Source organism: Coffea arabica, chromosome 11e, assembly GCF_036785885.1.
Source record: "Coffea arabica cultivar ET-39 chromosome 11e, Coffea Arabica ET-39 HiFi, whole genome shotgun sequence".
Lineage (NCBI taxonomy): Eukaryota > Viridiplantae > Streptophyta > Magnoliopsida > Gentianales > Rubiaceae > Coffea > Coffea arabica.
The window spans coordinates 49,289,579-49,311,448 of NC_092331.1; the positions used below are offsets into that span (position 1 = coordinate 49,289,579).

The following is a 21,870-nucleotide window of genomic DNA, read 5'->3' on the forward strand; positions in this document are numbered from 1 at the left end:
GAAAAAGTATAGAGAGCATAACCTAAAAAAATAGGTAAAGAATAACTATTCTCTTGGGCTAAGAAAGGCATAGAGAAAATTTTGGATTTCTTTTGATTGTTTAAATTGGAAAGGAAGGCATTTGTCATGTGGAATCTAACAATCTTCAGATAATGTTCAGCTCCCTTCTAATGTTTTCTTAATTTGCTCCAAAAAGAAATGGCTAGCTATGATTCTAAGTAAAACTAATGGATAGGAAAAAAAATATATGTTGTCCCTAAGATCCAACTTACTTTGGTATGGATGATAATCACGTAAAGGTAAAGGCCTTGATTTGTCTCTTATGCCCGAAGATCGTTCTTGAAATTGACACTTTGGTAAAACTTGCAAAGTAACATAAATTCATTGTAACGAAACAAAGAAAGATTTGCCTACCTGCAACGAAAGCATATTGAGCATAACCTAAGAAATGGGCCAAGTTTATTAGAATACACATATTCTCATGCTAAGAAAGGCAATGATAAAATTTTGATTAGTTAAGTTGGAAAGCAAGGTATTTGTCATAGTCAGTCTAACAATATTCTTGAGAAATGCTCAACTCCGCTTCTAAGTTGTTTTTGATTGGCTTCCAAATGTGTAGCTAATATGCTAAATAAAACCGGCTGAAAAGAAAAAGTTGACATGAAAAAGACGATCTACAAATTATAAGGATTTTAACATGATAATAACCACATCATATTTCATTTCAAATGCCAATGGAGATTGGAAACTGAAATATTTGGAGTGTATTTAGTAAAACACCTATAGGCAGTTGCAGAAAAACTTGTATACAAGAACGTGCTTTTTTTGCAGAAAGTCCCCCCCCCCCCTCTCTATTTCATATATAATCACATAACCATATAAATCTATATAGTTTTATATAAAATGGAAATTGAGAAGAAAATAACTCCAATCATAACAAATGACCTAAACGCGCTCCAGGGACGCGTGTAATGAAGTTATAATACTTACTTAATCCTTCTATTATTTCATATATATCTACAAAATTCCCCAATAATTTTATGAAAAGTTGTTCCTCCCATTTTCCCCCTTCCTTCCCCCAAAATTTTGTTTGGTACCTAAGTAAGGGCAATACAAACATTTCAAATAACGATTGTAGGAAGACTCCTTTATGTCAAATTTTCACTTTATATAAAATTATAGTAGAGATTATGTGAATTTTTTAAAGGTTAAACTTCATAGTTTTTTTTTCGGGTCTGAAGGCTACTTCCCCCAGGCTGGACTGATTTTTGCCCCAAAGATACCCAACAACGGTAACATATGGGAGTCGAACCTAGGACCTTGCTGTAACTATAGACGACCAGTCCCAACCGAGCTATCCACCAGAGGCAAGTGCATAGTTTTTTACCCTGTATGCTAATTATGGATCTTGTTTTTGCACTGCAGCATTATGACTGCCAAGTTATAAGATGAGATTTTTTTTCTTGTTCGGCTGAAAAGTTTTTCATATTCGAGTTTACTGTCAAGATTCAAACATCTGTTCCATATTTCACACCACTCCATCCCACTCTTGTTGCCCCATCTCTCTTAAAAGCCTCGATGTCCACCGATCACGAAGTGTTTGGTTTGAGTTTGGGTTAACAAAGCTTGCAAACCGATTATTATCGATTATTTGAGTTTGGGTTAACAAAAGGCTAGGGACACGTGGCAGCTGTACAAATAAGGGACATAGGGGACAAAGACTATTTTGGGACAGAAGATTTGAAGCCATTCAAAATTCCAAAAGTATTCAAAGCCACATTTATCATAACCACCAGTTTAAGACTTCAACAGGTAAAGGCATTTGCCTAAGCCCATCTGCCATAAACGTTTACAAGCAACTTGCAATGGAGTTTCTTTTCCTTTTATAAAAAAATGTGATGGAGTATATGAGCAAAGTACTAGAAATATGGCACAATTATCACAAATAAAGAGCATGCTTTTCGTTTATATAATATGAACTGTTAGTTACATGTAGTTTCTTAGCTATCTTAATTTTTTCTTGGTATAATAGATTTGCAAGTTCATTTTTTTTTGTTTATTTGTGTGTTTTTCTATTTGTTTTGGTAGACTTTGGACCCCAACTTCTACTAAGGTTATGAAGTGGTGTCTTTGAGTTCAATAACACATCAACATGCATCAACGAGCATTCTGCAAGTAAGAAGAAAACTTGATTAATCACTAAATCTTATATTAGTTTGACAAGGCACAGAATCTGCAAAATAATGATGACATTGACCTACAAGTTGCTAAAGATTAAAAAAAAAAAAAAATTGAATGAAGATGCTTTTGAAGAAATGGACTATGAGATTGTGGTCATGGGTTAGTTGTGCCTGTCAATGGATTAAACCAATTTGATTTCTGTCAGTTGTTCTATATTTGCCTAAAATCACAAATTTTATGGAGAGGATTTTTTTTTTTGGTCAAAATATTAAGGATCATTTTGGTGTGCAAGCTAAACATTAGGAATCAAAACTGCGTTTCTTCCTTATTTCACTATCTCTTCTTTGATTTTCCCAAAAAGAATAAACCTTTTGAATTGATTTTTTAAACAATCGTAAACATACTTCTTGAACTTATTTTTTTCTTTCTTTACATGCGAAGAAAGAACTTCATTTAAAAATGGAAAGAAGAGAAATGTTTCAATAACTTCCATTCATGTCAGGCTTAAATTCTTTTCATCAATTTTTTGAACGACCAATCTCAATTAAAAAGAAAAGGTTTCTTCATTAAACCCTACTAAAACTTGCGTACCTATAGCCTCAAAAGTAATCAAACGAAATCTTCTTATCGTAATCATGACTTAAGATGCACAGAAAGAAACCCAAGAATCACGAACGCATGAACACATTGTAAATCCCAACTAATCAAAATCTGGTAGAGTTTTAACTACAGGTTCAATACTTACAATGCAAACAAGAAGAAGAACCTAAAAACAACCCTTCATATTGTGTAACAAGGTGGTACCTATTGGAGTTCTCTCAATAGCAACAAATGAGAGAAGGAAAGTTGAAACCATTCTTTCCCAAATTTGGAGTTTTCAAAAGGCAAATAATATTAATAGCATTCCCAAAAAAAAGGTCTCGCGCACTCTTTCTCTTCTTTTTTACTGTATAAAAAGGCAATATTGCCCATTTATCAGTTGTGTCTATTCGTCAACTACTGCAATTGCCCTAAAGCTTCACAGTTGCTATAAAAGAGTTCCTTTGCCTTTTTCTTCACTATCAAAACCATTCTTTCCCTACCATTGTACATTTTCTAGCAATGGCAAAAGATTAAAATTGCGAGGGCCTACTTGATCACGTGAAACCGGAGGAAATCAATGATAGTTGAAAACCACAAGTCTGGAAGAATTCCTGAATTTTATCAATTGCTTCTATCTTCCATAGGTAATATTTTTAAAGATTGATCTTTTTCATTATTTTTTTTGTTTTATTAGAAGCATATATGTTACAAGTTTGAACATAACAATTCAATATTTTGATTAGATGTCTTTTTTTTTTTGGATAGTTTAAGTTATAAAAAATAATATATTTGTAGAAAAGAGGTCAATTTGCAGTAATATGCCAATATACTGGCTTTTTTTTGGATTGCCATTCTCAGGACAAAAATCTCATGTTTTTCGGAAATATTTCCTTGACACATTTTCAATGATCTTTTTACTTCATATACATCACATCTAAAAAAAGTGTTACAATATACCCTTCCAGAAAATGCAATCCAAACAATATACTTCTATGATCAATCATAGTAGTATTGTGATTAGGAACCTTTTTTATGGTTAGAATAAAAAACTAAAAAAGAAAAATAGAACCTAGACAACAAAATCGATTATGTGGCTTGACTTTCATGATTACTTGAAATAATTCTAATTAAGGTGAAGATAACTTGTAGTATTTTGGGTAATTTTTTTCAAAGGTCAAAAGGCTGTTTGGGTACAAAAGAATATGAGTACTAAACTATAGGTTTAAATTTAATTTCATTTAAATCAAAAGAAGGGAAGGATTTAGGTCTGTCAATTAGGTCATTTGAAGCGAGGTTTAACAAACTCAAGTTCCGCTTTTATAGTTAGTATCACTTTCAGATTTCGAATTATGAGCTTTGGATTGATAAATGTGAAACTTATACTTGACTCACAAAATATTCAGATTGTGAGTTTAATTTGAACTTAACTTAAGCTCACTTATAATTCCTTAATTTTCTTAATTTAATTACTATAATTATTAAGTTTTAAACTAATTTAATATCCACATGACCACAACATTAAAACTATACAAGAACCGATAACAATTCATTAAAAAAATATGTAAACCAAGAATTTTTCAACAATAATGTATCCAATTAATTCAATGTACATGGAAAATAGTAATAAAACATGATCAACAATCAATATATCTTCAAAGGTCCTCAATTTGCTTGTATTAAGATTTGTCCTTCTAAATCTTTTGACATAATTTTGTGTATTTAATATTCCTTATATATATATATATTAATATATTTTGACAAATAACTCATAAGTATTAGTGTTATAAATTTAGATATATAATTATATATATATCAAAATATGAATATTATATATATATATGCATATTAAAGGGTTGAGCCTATATCGGGTTTGACTCTAATAATGTCCAAACTCTGCTCACATTTAATTTGGAACTAATATTCAGACCCAACTCAATGAAAGGTCAGGCTCATTAGACTTTTTCTCAGAGCCAAGTTCAAGCTGACCTCGCCCTATTCATAGTCCTAGAAGGATTGCCTCATATTTTTGTGCTAATTCATTTCCCACTCAAAATGAGTAAGAAAGGGAATTTGCGGATAAGATGATTAGAGTGGGGGCTTGCTTGGTTGGATAGGTTAATTTGGTAATTTTGATTATGACATGTGTTTTATTAGATATTAGGAATATGTGAATTTGCCAAAACTTATACTATGTCTTTAAGAATTTTAAATCTTTCTATTACTACTTCTCAAAATTGTCCAAAGAGAGAAACACAAATTTGATTCTCAATGTTTGACCTATATATCAAACTGGTCTATAATGCATTAGTTGTGATGTCCCCACCTCTCCTTAGGGCGAACCCTAGAGTATCATGGGGACACCTGCCCAACTCTCGTCAGGACTCACACACTCGTTCAAGCTTAATAAAGGATCTTAAATCACTCATCGACTTAATTAGGAAATATTTCAAATATACAAGCCACAACTTCTAAGGCTAGTAATTACAATTACAATCTATCATACCCAAACATAACAAAATTTACATTTTAAAAGTCTCCAAATTCATACAAAAGATATACTATATTCCACCAAAACTCGCTAGTCTAGAATCTCCAACTTCCACCTCCAAGTCCTATTAAAAAAAATAAACTTAAAGGGATGAGCTAACGCTCAGTGAGACCAAGAAAACTTAAGCAAGCAAGCAAGTAACACCAATCAATCAAATAGCATACTTAAAAGCAACTTTAACATGAACTTTCATTTAAGTGCACAAGTAGAAAATAACACACATGGAAGGATACAGGAGCTCTTAGGAACTATTTCCACGTCTCGACTGATTCAAGCCATTTGGGGTTGATTCTCCGTCAACTCAAGTAGTAACATGGCCGTAGCGTTTCACTTACTTCCTTCATCCAACATAACACCCACTCGGATCTGGAACCAAACATTCATGTAGTGGCGATACTATTCAAGTATGCCAAGTGAGATCTCAAAAGATCAAACTATATCATTTCCCAAGATTCACCAAGTTTCTCGACCAAGCCCTTGCCGGTTCGAGTTACAAGGTTAGCCAATGGGTTGGGGCGTCCCCACAAGCATGATTGGTCGATGAGACAACGCTCCAATTGACTTAGAATCGTTCATAGCACTGAATCGGGATGAGCGGTACCTCCCACCCGAATAGGGTGTGATACATTCTACCGCTCAGTGCTCATGAGTTAAAATATGTTCAAAAATAAGTGCAAGTCATATACATTCATTTAACAAGTATCATTCAATCAAGAGAGAGAGAGGATGAGGGCGGTAAAGTACACTCTCGCCTCGGTAAGTTCATGTATCATATAGCACTTGTACAAATATCATTTCAATTATATTAGCATTGAACATGCACTTGACACTCACCAAAAGTCAAGACAAAATAAGAGCAAAAAGAGAGGTCAGACAAGCTCCTCAGCGTACTCGTAACCACCTGAGACATGCACAATCACGATTACCTGGGTACTCAACCAAGGTTAAAGAGAAAAACATCTTCTTGCTACCCCCTCTCAAGGTCACAAGTTTGAGTTAAGTTTAAGGAGTTTTTCTCGCTAAATCATTGAAATAATGCCCAAAGAGAACTTAAAGGTCGTTTTCGATTCAAGTCATGGTAAGTAATCTCAATTCCAAAATAAAGTACCATATTTCCTTTCGACATGAAAATCGAGAAAAGGAAAGATGGTTCATCTCTCAGAACTTCTAATCCTATGCCCAAGGTTTAGAATATAGAAAAGCGTTCACATTTCCAAACTAATGGAGTCAAAACTCATCAAAACTCCACTCATTTATATAGTAAATATTAAAGCTAAAAGTTCCAAGTTTCGAGTATAAAACTAGTGAAATTCTTCAAGAATTACTCTAGTTAAAACGCTCCATTTTTAGAGTTCAATCTCATGAAATTCAAGGGCATAAGACTAGGGGTTGAAATCAATTTCTCAAGTATGAAATAAGGTACAATTAACCAAGAAAGTTAGGCAACTAAGAAAATGCATCAAGAGAGGTTTAATCCTTTGGAAACCAAGATTCAAAGTGAAGGTCTAAAGTTCAAAGAGACCTTGTATCCAACCATGAAATCAAAGTTAAAGCGGACTAACAATCTCAAAGGAAAGTTGAAAGTTCTTAAAGAGCATTCTATTTGAAACCAGAAAATTCCAGCTTTGTACGACACCACTTGTGAAAATCATATCTCGAGTTCTGTAAGTCCAAAATTTGGAAACTTTATATCGTTGGAAACTAGATTCAATTTGCTAAAACTCTCTAGTAGCTACTTTTCCCAGATTCAAATCCAAAATCATTCAAATTTGAGCTCCAAGTCACTGTTTCAGCAAGAACAGAACAAAACAGTCTTGCATTTTTAGTAAACTTTGAAAATTTGGAAAAATTTATAGAGACACTGAAAGAACTCTAAGTTTAGTTTCAAACGCAATAAACCGAACTCAATTTGGACTTTTCTACACCAAGATACAACAGTTTTAGGAAAGCTGATTTTCGGAACCTGGTTCACGGAATTTCCAGTTTTGGAGCCCTTGACACAGTTTCAAAATTTGGTCATAACTAAAGCTACACAACTCCATATTTAGCGTGGTTTGTGGGTTGAAAACTAGATTCAAAATTCTAAAAATCACTAGAAAGAACTATCTTAAAATTCGTTTTGCAAGATGGGTGAAAATGAGCTACAAACTGCAGCTATGCTTGTTTCTCGGATGAAAATAGTGAGGAAAATCAATCAACTTTGCCGGTTCACTACGGCTCATAGAAAATGAACTAGAAGGTGCATTTTATACCGTTGGAAAACCCTCGGAGTCTAGTTTCAGATGCCATAAAAGGCACTTGATTTTGATTCCTGGAAGAAAAGTTATGGCCTGTTAAGTACACGCTGATCTGGTATTCTGATCAGAAATTTTTCCAGATTTGCATCCTCACTTTAACCCACTTCAACTCAACCAAATGAAATGCTTTTTGAAAAATAATTGACACACATAAACACCAACATATAACAAGCATTTTGGCACCAAAATAACCACTGAGGGAATCAACCAGACAAATTTCGGACAACATGCTTCTTTCTCTCTTCAAGTTTTCTTTTCAACTTTCCCAACCAAAATCAAGCCATAAATCTTCAAAACAATCACCAAACAAACAAGTAAACACACAATAATTCCTCAAGGCCACTACCTAAGAAGCCATCTCAAGACATCTATCTAGAGTCAAGGTTCAATGAACCCATCAACAACCCAATGCTTAACTAGATAAAACTAACTAAACTAACCATAAGTTGAGAGGAAAAATGAGAGCTTTGGAGTGTTACCTTTCTTCCAAGAGATGAAGGCCAAACCACTAGAGTTTAAGCTCTAAACCACCAAGGTTCTTTCTTTCTTCAAGTCTCCCTTCAATCTTGAGTGATGAACCAAGAAAGTGAGCAAGATTGGAGTGTGTTTTTGGGAGCCAAATGGAAGAAAAGGAAGCTGAAATTTTTTATAAGAAATGGGAAAGGATGGCCGGCCAAGAAGGAGAAGAAAGAAAGAGTTTGTGTGGGTTGTTGGTGAAGTGGTAGAATGAAAGGAAGAAATGACATAAAGGTGTTTTGGTACAAAAGTCAACAAATGAATAGTGAGCAATTAGTGCTCCTAATTGAGCTTAATTTAACTCACTCACCTCTAATCTCTCAATTAACTTTTCTTAGTCTACTATTGATCATCCTTAATTCTCCAAGACCATTGCACTCTCGGACCGAATTTTGTCTCGAAAAATGTATATTCACTATTTCTCACTAAACGAGCCGCAGAAAAATTAAATTTTCTAGCAAACGTTTAAAAATATAAAAATGAGACACTGTTCCATGCAAATAAAATTAAAATGGATGAAATACATTAATTAGAGTAAACAAATAAATAATTAATTAAATAAGCCAGTAAAATAAAATAAAAGTAAGTTAAATAAAAATTCGGATCTTCACATCAGTCAAAACAAATCTGGTCTCTAAATTTTCTAATTTTAACTTTACATTTTTAGTACCCAACGTTTGAAATTTTAATCAATATGATCTCTTCAGTTTCTAGTTATAATTAGGGGTTTTAAAATGAAAAAAAAGTGTGAATTGAATTAAATATATGACAAATGTCATCCTAAATTCCTATAAAATTTCATAAAAACACTTTATATCAACATAATAACATTGTTGAACTTAAAGAGTCTTTTTTTTAATAAGTTACAATCAAATGACAATATATACATAATATATAAAATAAAAAAAGGAAAATTCTAGTATTAATATAAAATTTATTATCATTCATGCTAGTTCTTGCATGACTTGTGCATATAGGCCTTAAATTGTTATAGTTAGGAATTGTAATTATAAAAACTAGCAAACATAAAAACTAATATGAAGTGCTTTTACTCATTATGGGTTAATTATCAATTAATTACTAATTGTATAAAACAATAATCACATATATAATTCCAAATTTGAGACAAAGAAACATATATAATACCAAATTTGAGACCAATTATACCAAAGGGAAGAAGTATATGAGACATTAGTGGCATGAATAAATGAAGTAAAAAATAAAAAAAAAAGTTTAATTAGAATTGCTAGTACCAATTTAAGATAATTGTGTTGTAATTTGCATCTTATTTTATCCTAATACCCTCAATATCACTATTGAAAATTTAAGCAACTAAAATGATTAAAATTTCAAACATTAGGGTCCAAAAGTACAAGTCAAAATTGTTATGTAACGGTAATTAAATTTTGACCGTTAGTCATTGTTGAGTTTTCGTCATTGTTGAATGTACTTACTACCAAAAACTTTGAGAACCCAAGTTATTTTGATCAGAACATTAGAAATTATTTCAGTGTATATGTTAAAAATTGGAGACTAAAACTACAATTCTCCCTTTTTCCCAAAGAAAAATCTACACCTTTTTTTTAGTTTTATTTATGTGCACACGTGTGATTTTTTTTCTTTCACCTTTGATATCATACAATGATCTAAACCAAATGACATCAGTTAATAGATTCAATTGTTAAAATGACTTTCTGAATTGTGAGGGTGGTAATATGTAGAAAAATTTTGTTTGGTAGAATTTTGGTGAAAGGTGTGTTTGATAAAATTTAAGTTTGAAAACTGAAATCTGAATTCCATAAAGTTAGGTTGTTAAATTGTTAAGTATTAAGCCCTGTTTTAACTCGCTTCAACATTTAAAGTTAATGGATTCAGATATTAACATGTTCAAACGTATTTGATAACAAAAAATTACACATTTGAATTAATTAAATGACACTAAATTTTCTAGATAAAATTTGCTTCAAAAAGTAAAATGACACTGAATTTCTGGGCAAAATTTATTCCAAAAAATATGTGATAAATTATTCATTTATCACTTAATGTGATATATACTCAAATGTATCACATTTAATACTTAACAATTCAATAATTTAATGGATTTAGACTTCAGATTTAATATTTTATTTTGGAAGCAAGTTTTATCTAAGAAATTCAATGCCACTTAATTAATTTAGACATTCTATTTTTTATTATCAATGCGTCTGAAGATATTCAGATCTGAACCCATTAAATTTAAATACTGAATTGGGTTATCAAAGAGGGCCTCAATCATTTAGGTGGCCTTTGGTTCGCATGTTGGAATCGGATTCGGATTTCGAATCATTCATCCTGGATTTGAAATGGAGTCAATCATTCCAATGTATCTATTTGGTTCAGTACCAGGAATGTATATAATTACTATAATTGTTGTTTGGTTCGTTAACTCTTTGTAAATGGGATATAAGAAATTTTCGCTAATTAAATATATTAGTATAAATGTATTAGTAAATTTAGTATAACTAATTAATAATTTTTATTAATAAACATGCATAATTAATAATAGTAATTATATTACATAGATTAATATACATTATATAATACATATGATTAATAATATCATTATTATAAGTTTGTAACTAATTAAATTAAATATTATATAATTAAAAATAATTATACAAATTTTATAATATAAATATATAGTTATAATTATATAATATACTAATATTTTATATAATTAGAATGTATATTATATATTAAATATAATAATTATTATATATTATTATATTTATAATAATAAATATAATTATAATCATATAATTTATTAATATTATATACACATATATATTATAATTATATACACATATAATATACATTTATAAATATACATATATAATATAAATATATTATTATATAATATTAATAAATTTATAATATATATTTATATACTACATTATATAATTATACTAATATTATAAGAAAATATATAATTATAATTAAATATTATGATTATAATATTTATTATATATGCAAATATTGTAATATAAATATTAATTATAGTAATATATTAAATAATTATAAAGTATATTATATATTAAATATAATTTTTATTATATGTTATTATATTTATAATAATAAATATAATTATAATTATATCTTATATTATATATGTGTATATAATAATTGTAAATATATTATATAACTATACTAATATTATAATAAAATATTATAATCATAATATATATCATATACATAATTATATATTAAATTTTTTAATGGATGGCTCAATTCATAAATGGGAATCAGATTTGAATTTTATACAAAACTCTCTAAATTATTAGGGAACTGAGGAATTCTAAATTTTTAAAAATGATTCCAAAATACAAAAGAGGGGGCGAAATATAAATATAAATCCCATTTGCCATACAAATTGCAATCCCTCAACTCAATAATACGGGAAATGAAACGTGGGACAGCAAAAACAGAAGAAAAAGCAAAAGAATTGGAAGAAGAAGCACTGAAAGTGGAACTGAAAACCAAGCATGAGCTGAAGCCCTGGGAGCAGCACTCTGTTGTGATCACCATTCCTCGTTTTGACTACAACGCCTGTTCTTCTCTCCTCAGTCATTTCCACTCCGGATTCCTCATCACCTGCCCCATCAGTAAGGCCTCTCATCCCATCTCTTCTGTCCAGAAAGTTATGTTCTTTTTTTTTGTTATTTTTGTACTTTATTGGCATTTATATATGTAATTTGCATCTGGGTTTTGAAAATTTTCAATTTGACTGTTTGGGATAGTCTGGGCAGTGTGGTGATTGATAAAAATGCTTCCTTTGTTATGTAGAGAGGGAGAAGAGTGCAACAAAAGAAGCCATGTCAATTCTTGAATAAGGTAATGAATTCTGCTGGTTTTGTCTCTTGTCAGTTCTCTGGAATAATGTCAAAATAAGGAAATTTTAGATATAAAGAAAATTCATGCTGACTTGAGAATCAGGACGGTTAACTTGGTTTAGTGAACTTGGTTTTCTGGGATTCTTAAATTTTGGGCAAGGTTGGGAACTTGGGGTTTTTGCAAGTGAATAACTGTAGCGGACTTGAATTACTGGTACAATGTGTTCGCTGATGTAATTGTTTTGGTTTAAGATGAAGAGTAGCATTGTTATGGAATTGGTTTCTAAAGAAAGAGATGTTTGAATGATTAAGCATAAGTAAATGGCGAATGGATGGCGACTAATTGATAAAACTGATGAAGTTTGGAGAACTGGGTGAGCTATGCAGAAGATAGGGACAGGCATGTTGTGTTGTTCAAATGCATTAGGTATTGAGGGGAGAAAAACAAACAAACTAAAGTTGTTTACCGTTTTAAACATGATAAATTTTTGGAAATGAAGAGTAATGCTAATGGTCTGCATTTGCGAGAATAATGGCAAAATTATGCACGCAACACTATTTCCATCTGTTGAACTTAGTCTAGGAAAAACGTTTATGATTTTTGGGTTCTAAACTTGATTAAGATTTCAGTTTGCAGACAAACAGAAGGATAAGAGCTATGCAGAAGATAGGGACAGGCATGTTGTGTTGTTCAAATGCATTAGGTATTGAGGGGAGAAAAACAAACAAACTAAAGTTGTTTACCGCTTTAAACATGATAAATTTGTGGAAATGAAGAGTAATGCTAATGGTCTGCATTTGCGAGAATAATGGCAAAATTATGCACGCAACACTATTTCCATCTGTTGAACTTAGTCTAGGAAAAACGTTTATGATTTTTGGGTTCTAAACTTGATTAAGATTTCAGTTTGCAGACAAACAGAAGGATAAGATGTCAATTATCCTGCCAATAGGTTATTAACATATGAGTCTGGTAGCTGGTTTCAATTTTTTTTTGCATATGATCTTCCACTTCATCCATTTATTTGTAGCTGGTGCATTTTTAGGTCACAGATTAGTATGGTTTAGTCCTTGTTTACAAGTCTTATTCAACTTCTTTTGCTTACACTCTGTCATTTCTCACTTGGTTCAATCAAGTGACTGCTTAAATCTGCTGTGCCTTCTTGAGTAAATGACATGATTCGACATCCAAAATGCATCGCTGGTTAAATTCTTTATCACTCACAGCTTTCCAGTATATATATATATATATATATATATATATATATGAGTACCAATTTCCTTGAATTTGAAGAGGCTTATGGATACATAGTAACCTTAGCTTAAGCTTGAGCACATAACTCATACAGGTTAGGCACAAATTCACCTTACTAATATGGAACCTTTGCATTTCCTTTGAAAATAAATCAGAAACAATAGATAGAAGATATGCAATATTTTCTGCCGTAAGAAAAATTTTTTAAATATAAAAGGAATTTAATAAGTGTATGGTTATATATCTCTAAAGAATGACATGGTCTTAAGTGATCATATTTCTGGAAGGAGAAGACCACTAGTCCAATTTTGTTAGGCATTCGAGACATCAGCTATTATATGCATGAAATATATAGCTGATTGCGAATCATCTATTTTGAGTTCTCAAGAAATAGATATATAAGCTTCAGTTTGCTTTTAACATTAAAAAGGCATTCTTCATTGAAGCAGCTTTAGATAATTGTCTTTTATTCATACCTAAAGGGACTTGTATAGGCATGAGATGTTGCAGTCTTCTGGAGCCCAAATAATAAGTGGACAATTTAGAGTTAGCTTAAAATTTGTGGCAGACAACTTGTTTGGTATTGTTTTTGGATATATTTACACCAAAAGCCAAGTATTGCTGAGGCTTATCACTATGTGAAAGAAATGAATGAGTTTCAGTTATATTTGAAGTCCTCTCCAAAGCTTGTATCATTTTTATTTTTTGGACCTCTCTTGCTGCAAAAGGAAGACAAATAATGAACCAACTTGGAGAATGGGGAGGTGTGCATCTGGTGCTTCCAAGATTCTATTCTTTTGACTTCATGGAGTTTTTATAAAAGCTGTGTGCTGAATGTTTACTCAGGGCTTCAAACTGATGTTGATATATTGATACATTATGCGTTCCATTCTTTTTTTATGAATGACATCAATATTCACGACTGATGCAACCAATGACGAGTTTAAGGGAAGAGAAAATTTAAATATTCTTGGGAACTTGGCTGAAGATCCAATTTACCCACTTTGAAGAATGGGTAATCTTTTCGGGATCTCGAGTTATTTTTTAAAAGTTTAAATTCTACATATTTCAGTAGACTTAAAATTTGTGGTGCTTTAGCAGCTTATGGGTATTTTATGTGTTATGGGTATTGGGTAAACTGACAGTGGAGGACACTTCGCCTGTTGTTTGAAACCATAGGCTTATTCATTGACTTTGATGGAAGGGTAATTGAAATGTTGGGATTCGTCAGCTCAATTTCCTGTCATAAGATATTCTGGTCCCCAGGGCTGAGCTGAAGCCTGGTGCATATTGCATGTACTATCACACCCACAGACCCAGGTTTGTTAGGCCATCCATGAAGGAGTTATTTAAGTTATTCATTGGTGAATTTTTTATGCATCTTGGAAGTGATGTCCTAAACCTTTGTGTCATATGTGGCTTTCTTCCAGACTTTTTACTCTCATCTTCCATTGCAAGTGGTAGTGTTTCTTTTCCTGCCCTTGGGTATACACCAATGAGAAAGTAAGAGTTCAACCTATCTTCCCCACTGTCAAATAACATTCAGTGTTAAAAGCTTGTTTTCAAATTTTGTATCAATGAGCTTGCAGCTTTTAAGACTATCAGTTAAAAGAGTTCAGGACATTTTTACTGATCAGCTGCCTGTGTAAGTCAGAAGCTATTTTAGTGTACTTCTAATGGATTTCAAAAGCTTGGGAAGTGCTTTGTTATCTGGGCATGGGTCTTAAGCTTGAAGCATGCTCTATGTTGTTGGAACAGTGAGTTGCTGAATTTGTGTACTAAATAGAGCTCTAGGATACAATTGTGTAGAAAATTAGAACAGAAGAAGGGAAGAAGACATTTAGAGACCGTTGCGTCCATGGGGTTACTATTTTGTACCAGTTCTCCTTTTCAAACTGCCAATGTAGAGATCTGATACATCACTCCTACAGTGGACAACCTTGCATATTCTCCAAATCCCATGTTATTTTCATATGCATCAATAACTATCTGTATTCCTCTACTTCCATCAGTTGCAAGTATAGAAGACTTTTATATCCTGATTGCTGATTGAAACCTGAAGAATTCCATGAGAACAGAAATATCTGCAACCAATTGAACTATTGACTTTTAAAGCTGAGAGTCACTCTGAATCCTCCTATGGAGATAAGAGAATTATGTGTCAAGTATAGATAATCTTTTCTTGCTGCCTATTCTATGTAAACTGTTTTCTCTGGAAACTGGTGGAGAAATGAAGTGAGTCTGGCTAGCTGGTGGTGATCTATCGTCTTTCTTTACCTTTTCTTTTCATTAATTTTTTACAAAATTTGATTGACTTTTAGCACTTTTGATCTTAGAAGAATGCTTCTTTCTACAACTTTTTTGCTAACCCGGTTCTATCTTGATAGCCGTATTAGTTTATGAAATCTTGGTTAAAAGAGTGACAATTAGCACGAGGATGATCAGAAATTGATTGTACAACAGATGGTCTAGGGGCAGAATACTCGAGTTTGGGAGCATTTCTGACATAATTGTTTGATATGATTATTAGCAGAGAAATTGCAGTTTAATGAAATGTAATTCTTGAAGACAATAGCCTATGGCTTTTATATACTCATGCTCCTGAACTTGTGCAGAATCAGCATGCATGATATTTTTCACCATCTTTTTTTTTTTAAGATGATCTGCTTGATTCATCCAATTTCATATATCTGAACTATCTCAATGGGAAACCTGCTTGCATCTAAAGGGTGTAAAGTGTAGAAATCAACTTGGTGTCTTGTTACCTGTAATTGCAGTACATTTTCTTACATACCTTGTTGTGTATGTAAAACTAAATAAGTTAATTGAAGTCGCTTTTATGTTCTGTGAGATGTTGACTAGTTGTACGATTAAATATGCTTTGCAGTATGTCAGATCTTTGAGTATTCTAATGCTGAAGGTTCTGAAAGTTTGGATGTGAATATGTCAGCTAAGAAGAGGAGAATATGTGTAAGTACAGAGGAGAAACTTGGCAACAGTAACAATGTCATTCCTCCGCCCTACTGGGCCTTTAGCAAAAATTTTCTGTGTACCCAGTTTGCTATAAATAGTTTATGTGAGAGGTATGTATCTGTGAAGGTTTTGGCTTCTTACTACAAGAGTAGAGTTCAAGGCACAATTAAAATTATTAGCAGGTAGAGAAAAGATGAAATGGAACTTCCCTCCCAAAAACTAATGAATGAATGAACAGAATGTACCCTAAAAAAGTCGTAGAAAAAATTGTGTTATTTCCATTGTCTATTCTTTCTTTCAACAGCCCCATATTGTTGTATGGTCTGAGAACTGGAGCAGAGCAATCTATCATTCTTTTCTTTTTCACATTGTCTACTCTCGCTGTTTTGCATCTTTTGCATAACAAATCGGTACCATGGATTTCCACTGCCCACAAGTCTTTTTGAAATATTATAAATCATTCTCTCTTTCTCTGTCTTTTTGCAACTTAAAGTTATTCTGGAAGTTAAACATGCATGAAAAGTTAGTGTTCAAGAAAAGAATATGACTGTTTTGACGTAATCCAAACTTCTTAGAAGTATTGCAAGGACTGCAACTACTCAACATCAGGCTGTATAAAATTTTTCATTGCTGTAATAAATGGTAACTCCTCTTGTATTCTTTTAGTGGTAATACTATGCATAGAAGTGCATCAGAGAGATTGTTTGCTTTTCACCTCTATGTTACTAATAATTTCCATAGCCATTGACAATTACAAATAGTTACTTCTATTTGGTCAACCAACCATGTAGTATTCTGAGGCAGCAACAATGAGCTCATGCTTGATTTTTTCTCTATTCAACCAAAAGCATAACTCAATTTATGCTTATTAAAAATTGAAAGTGACTCATTATCCAAGAAAATTAATGATGGAAAAAATTAAGATAAACTGAAAACAATAAGATCGTCCTGCTATTGACCTCATAATCACCATTTTTGAGAATGAGATGCCAAATAACACAAAAAAACAAAAATTGAGTCCTCTTATTCTAATTCAATGTCAAGCAACAAAGTAACCATCTTCAGAATTTTCAATTTGGAAAGTTCATAACTCTGGGTCCTAAACTGTCATTATAAATAGAAATGCCCAATGAAATGACCTTCACTGAAGGCATTGGAAAGTTCATACCTCTGGGTCTCAACAGTTAACAGAAATATCCAATGAAATGACCTTCACTGATGTTAGGCACCATTGAAATGCATTATTAGAAAATAAAACCTGCCATCTTTTTTTAGTAGACAGAAATGCAATCTTCTGGATAATAAATAGCAAGTCTAACAAGTCCTTCAGCTTACTGACATTGGTATGAGAAACTTCTGTAGTCTTCCTTGCTGTTTCTTTTACAAAAAAGAAGTTTGAAAAGTTTTTTCCTGGATTTGGATGCATCAAGTTCTCTTTGCTTTCGTAACATGAGAAATAATATAAGGTTTTATGGATAAAAGAGTAAAAGGAACAAGGACAAAAGGGCGAAATTCCTATAGGATCCTCACATCCCACTTTCATATCATATAAAGTACAAATATTTGAAAGCACATTTGTCGTCCATAAGCATTTTAGTGCAAAATTCCTCAAACTTTACAATGACTATAATAATTCTAACTCTTTTGCTTTTATGTCTTCTGAAATAACTGTCCACAACCTGTTATGTCAGGTAAATGCACAGAAAACTCTTACTCGCTCCTTCCAGATTCAGTTAGAGATAATATAAGTGACACTGAAACAAGTAATACACTTTTGCTAGTCAAGTTGACCAGGAGCTCTTTACTCCTCTTCGTCTTTCCTAAGGGGGAGGACCCTGCCATTGTTGATATTGTGCAAAACATCATTCCATTCCAGGAAAGTGGGAGTCTAAAGTCAGCACAGTAAGATTCTTACTTCTTACCTTGAATGTTCTTAGCTTTATCCAGATCTCTGTACTTAAAGCCTGTTTTATTAGCAAGAGATTGTAACACATGCATTACAATATTTGTTTTAAATAGTTGTTATATATATTTTGATTTTGGGGCATATTTGAACAAATCCTTCTTATGTTTGATCTTTTACCTCTATGTTAATTGATGTCTTCTAATTGGTATGGCGTTTGTTGTAACATGGTTATATTGTTCGACAAAAAGTGCTTATTTGATAGCAAGAGAACCGAGTGAACATGTGGTAAAAATGTAAAAGAAATAACATAGTGGAGATATTGCTAGAAGATTATGGTAGTAAACCAACATACAAGAAGTTCACAACAATTTCTGGTATATTGTTGTTGCAGTGTCAAATCTACTGTCTTAAGAAGCTTTAAAATAAAAGATAAATAATATATCATAGGGGAAAGTCGCAGATGCAGTTTTCAAGGGTTGCTTCAAATGCACATTTTTCTTATTTCTTCTTTTACTTGCAATATTCCCAGATTAATTTCAGCATAGAGTATGGTGTTTTGCTTTCAAAATTATTTGCTGTTGTATTAGACTTACTCTCTGATATTGCTGGCTGAAATTGTTTAGACTGAGGTGCTTGGAGGATACAAATGCATCATTGCAATGAAGTTAGGCAGCAGGTAACCAAAAAATGGTTGCAGCATTCTAAATCTGCCTTTTTCCCCTACCAAACGCTGATTGATGAGGCTAGATGAAGTCTCTAATTTTTCATTTTTTTAAGGCAAAGAATCTTGTCCATTGGACACCCAACCTCTCTCTCTCTCCCCACCACCTCCATTCCCAGTAGAAGGGCGATCATACATTACATCATATACGGAAAACAAAATTATTGTGAAGGAGTTGACTTTGCTGGTGATTCCTGTTTAAATTATTATTGATTTTCTTCTCCCAATCAGCTGTTTCCAAGGACCTTGTCTTCTTGTTTGGCAACAATTTATCTTTCGGGATCCAACTGTCTGGCTTGTCGTACTGCATTTTTGGAGAGTTTTATTTTGTTTTGACAAAAGCACTAGTCATTTAGGTATATCTAAACTTCAGATGGAGTTCATAGTTTGATTAAGAACGGGAAAACAAAGATTCAACAAAAGATAAAAGCCATGAATCTAAAGAGAAAGCAGGAAAAGTTAGACAGTAAGTGCTTGTTTAAATGGTTTGATATTGTAACATATGAGCTTACAACATTTTGAGTCTCAGTCTCTTGCAGTAGCATTTTAGTACCGGAGTCCCATATCATGCTTAATTTTCAAAGGTTAGTAGTGATATCTTGCCAGGGAATTACATAATGCTAAACATTAGGACTCCATTTTGTGCAAAGAATTCAAGTCCTGATTGTCAACATATTTTTTCCTTTTAATGTTGTTTCTTCGATTGGATAGTGAGTTTCTTTGTAGGTGGAGAAATTTGTTGTCAGCATGCATAAACAACTGACTCAACGTTACATCTCAAGAAAACCACCCTCTGAGTTGGCTCCACCTATCCTCTTTTGCAGCCTATTATAGCATAGTTTTCAGTTAGCACATTCATTTGCTATAGGAGTTTATCTTCTGCAAGCTTCTTCTTGATAAGCAAAAGCATGTTACAGAAACCTATGGAAATTTTATGGCTTTCTTTGTTTCCATAATTGCATGTTGTCTGATAGTTGATGCATTACTCAGAAGAGTTTGTGTGGCTATACATTTGTAATTCTTTCTCACAATAAATGAGAGCAGTAGATAGTGTACCTAGTGGAGCATGAGCCTCATCAAAATCGTAAACTTATGACAAAGCAACTGCTTGCTAGAAAAAAAATTCTGGCAAAGAGAGAAAGTTGGTGTTAGGGGATTGGGGGGCGGATGGGTTTTATTTCTTTTGCCATACTCAACTGTTATCTGGATAAGAACTCTCCCATAGCCTTTCTTGGGATCAAAGAGGAAAGTAAAAGGAGAGAATAAAGAAAATAGTGCCCAAAGCAGGGGAAAAAAAAAAAGGAAAAAAAAGAAGAAGAAACAGACACAGAAGAGATAGTACATAGGACTAATCAGTGTAGTGGTATTCCCAAACTAATTGTCTTCCATAAGTGTACATTCTCACACAGAGCACTCACACAAAGAGAGGTCCACGTTTGAGAACTTTCTTTGTGATAGCCAATTCCTTCGCCTGGCATTTATTTGGTTCTCTGTTCATTCAACATTTACTTTTTTCAGAATATCTTTGGTTGTGATGCATTTGGTTATTAATTGCATCTTTAATCATCTGATGCAGATGGTGCCACCGCATATTCCCTATCCAAGCCACTTGCAGGTTAGATGAGAAGGTAGTACACTCTATCGTGTCAAAGCTAGTCAATCAGTTTCTGAAAGATAAAAAGAACAAAGTTGCGCAGCCAGTAAAGGTATGCCCTGAAGTAAAGCATCTGCAATTTCTAAGATGCTGGGGCCATGGGGAAGGGGGTGGTGGAGTAGGCATATGAATGCCTATGAGAGAGGTCTTTCACTTTATGCTGTATAAATGTCTATAGTATGTCTTCAGGAAGAACTCAAAGCACTCATGACGTTCCAGTTTGCAGTTGGGTACAATAGAAGAGGAATTGAGGAAACTCAGATGAAGGATGTGAGAGTAACTCCAAATGGTTCCAAAATATCTGTTCTCTTAGACCGTGGCAAATGTTTTAGCATTGTGGCAGCTGCTGTTAAAGATGGTGTTCCAGATTCAATTGTAGATCTGAAGTGCTGTGAGGTAACAGTTAAAATACAAACATAAAGAAATGTAATTCCTTTACTTTTCCTGGCTGTTGTAGTTTCATGTGCTAATTCTATCTACCTTTTGGCAGCTGGCTGTGCTGCTTGAGGTTCTGCCACACTCTGGGATTCCTAATGAGTGTGGTGGTTGGTGTGTCAGTTCTTCCACAAATGCTTGTTAGTTCAAAACCACGTCTGTGTCTCAGGGCATTGGTAAAAGGATGCTAAGTCCAACACTGGGAATAGAGGTCAATGATGATAACCTTGCTTGTGATGATAATCTCCACAAGCAAAGCTGAAGTGAGCATTCTGTGTTACTCAGAAAGATGGTGATGTGGTTTGCTACTGCAGAAATTAATGCCATGATGGATCAAAATGTATAGCTACTTGAAGATGGATAGTGCAAACTCCAGCAACTCAAGCTTCCCTGTAAACAGACCATCCCACAGAAACAGAAAAGAGAGTAGCTCTTTTCTTACTAATTGCTCTCAACTGGAAACTCCTGGTGGTTAAACTTGGATATAATCAGGATGCTCTAATATAGCTAACTGTTGCGAGCTATGATAGATGAATTGAAAAATTAAAAAGTAATCAGCATCACTTGCTCTAAACATCTATTCTAACTAAAATGGTGCTGCAAATCTACCTATAGCACACCAATTTGGGAAAGAAATTCAAGATGTGAAAGCGACTCTACAGTCAAATTTTGGCCACACCAAATAGTACAACTTGTGTCTGAAGTATCAGTAGTGGAACCTTTTTTTCGTATCATATTTTGCCGATATAACCTAAACATGTATGAAAGATCAGCATGAGATAAAACAAAGTTCATTACCTTTGCAATAGCAAGTGAGCTTAAGAAATAGCAAGTGAGCTTAAGAACATATTCTAACTCAATTCAGGTGACTCACTGAACAGAAGAGAACCAGCTTAAAAGTTCCTGTCAATTTCTAATGCCAAACGTACTAGT

The 21,870-nt window shown here is 32.9% G+C and overlaps 1 protein-coding gene across 3 annotated transcripts; it reads left to right on the plus strand.

The window, feature by feature from the left end:
• The first annotated feature begins 11,417 nt into the window (after positions 1-11,417).
• LOC140004454 (uncharacterized) lies at positions 11,418-21,511 on the plus strand. Of its 3 annotated transcripts, none has more exons than XM_072072585.1 (7): positions 11,418-11,765; positions 11,947-11,994; positions 12,624-12,697; positions 17,913-18,123; positions 20,425-20,476; positions 20,722-20,898; positions 20,993-21,511. In XM_072072585.1, exons 3-7 carry the CDS (start codon positions 12,652-12,654, stop codon positions 21,080-21,082), a joined length of 576 nt encoding a protein of 191 aa, XP_071928686.1. In that variant the 5' UTR covers positions 11,418-11,765; positions 11,947-11,994; positions 12,624-12,651; the 3' UTR covers positions 21,083-21,511. The 3 variants fall into 3 exon arrangements, with proteins under 3 accessions (XP_071928686.1, XP_071928687.1, XP_071928685.1); XM_072072586.1 differs by lacking the exons at positions 12,624-12,697; positions 17,913-18,123 and adding exons at positions 16,136-16,218; positions 18,751-18,803 and having other exon boundaries at positions 11,420-11,765; positions 20,692-20,898; XM_072072584.1 differs by having other exon boundaries at positions 11,422-11,765; positions 20,425-20,554; positions 20,692-20,898; positions 20,993-21,461.
• The last annotated feature ends 359 nt before the right edge of the window (positions 21,512-21,870 follow it).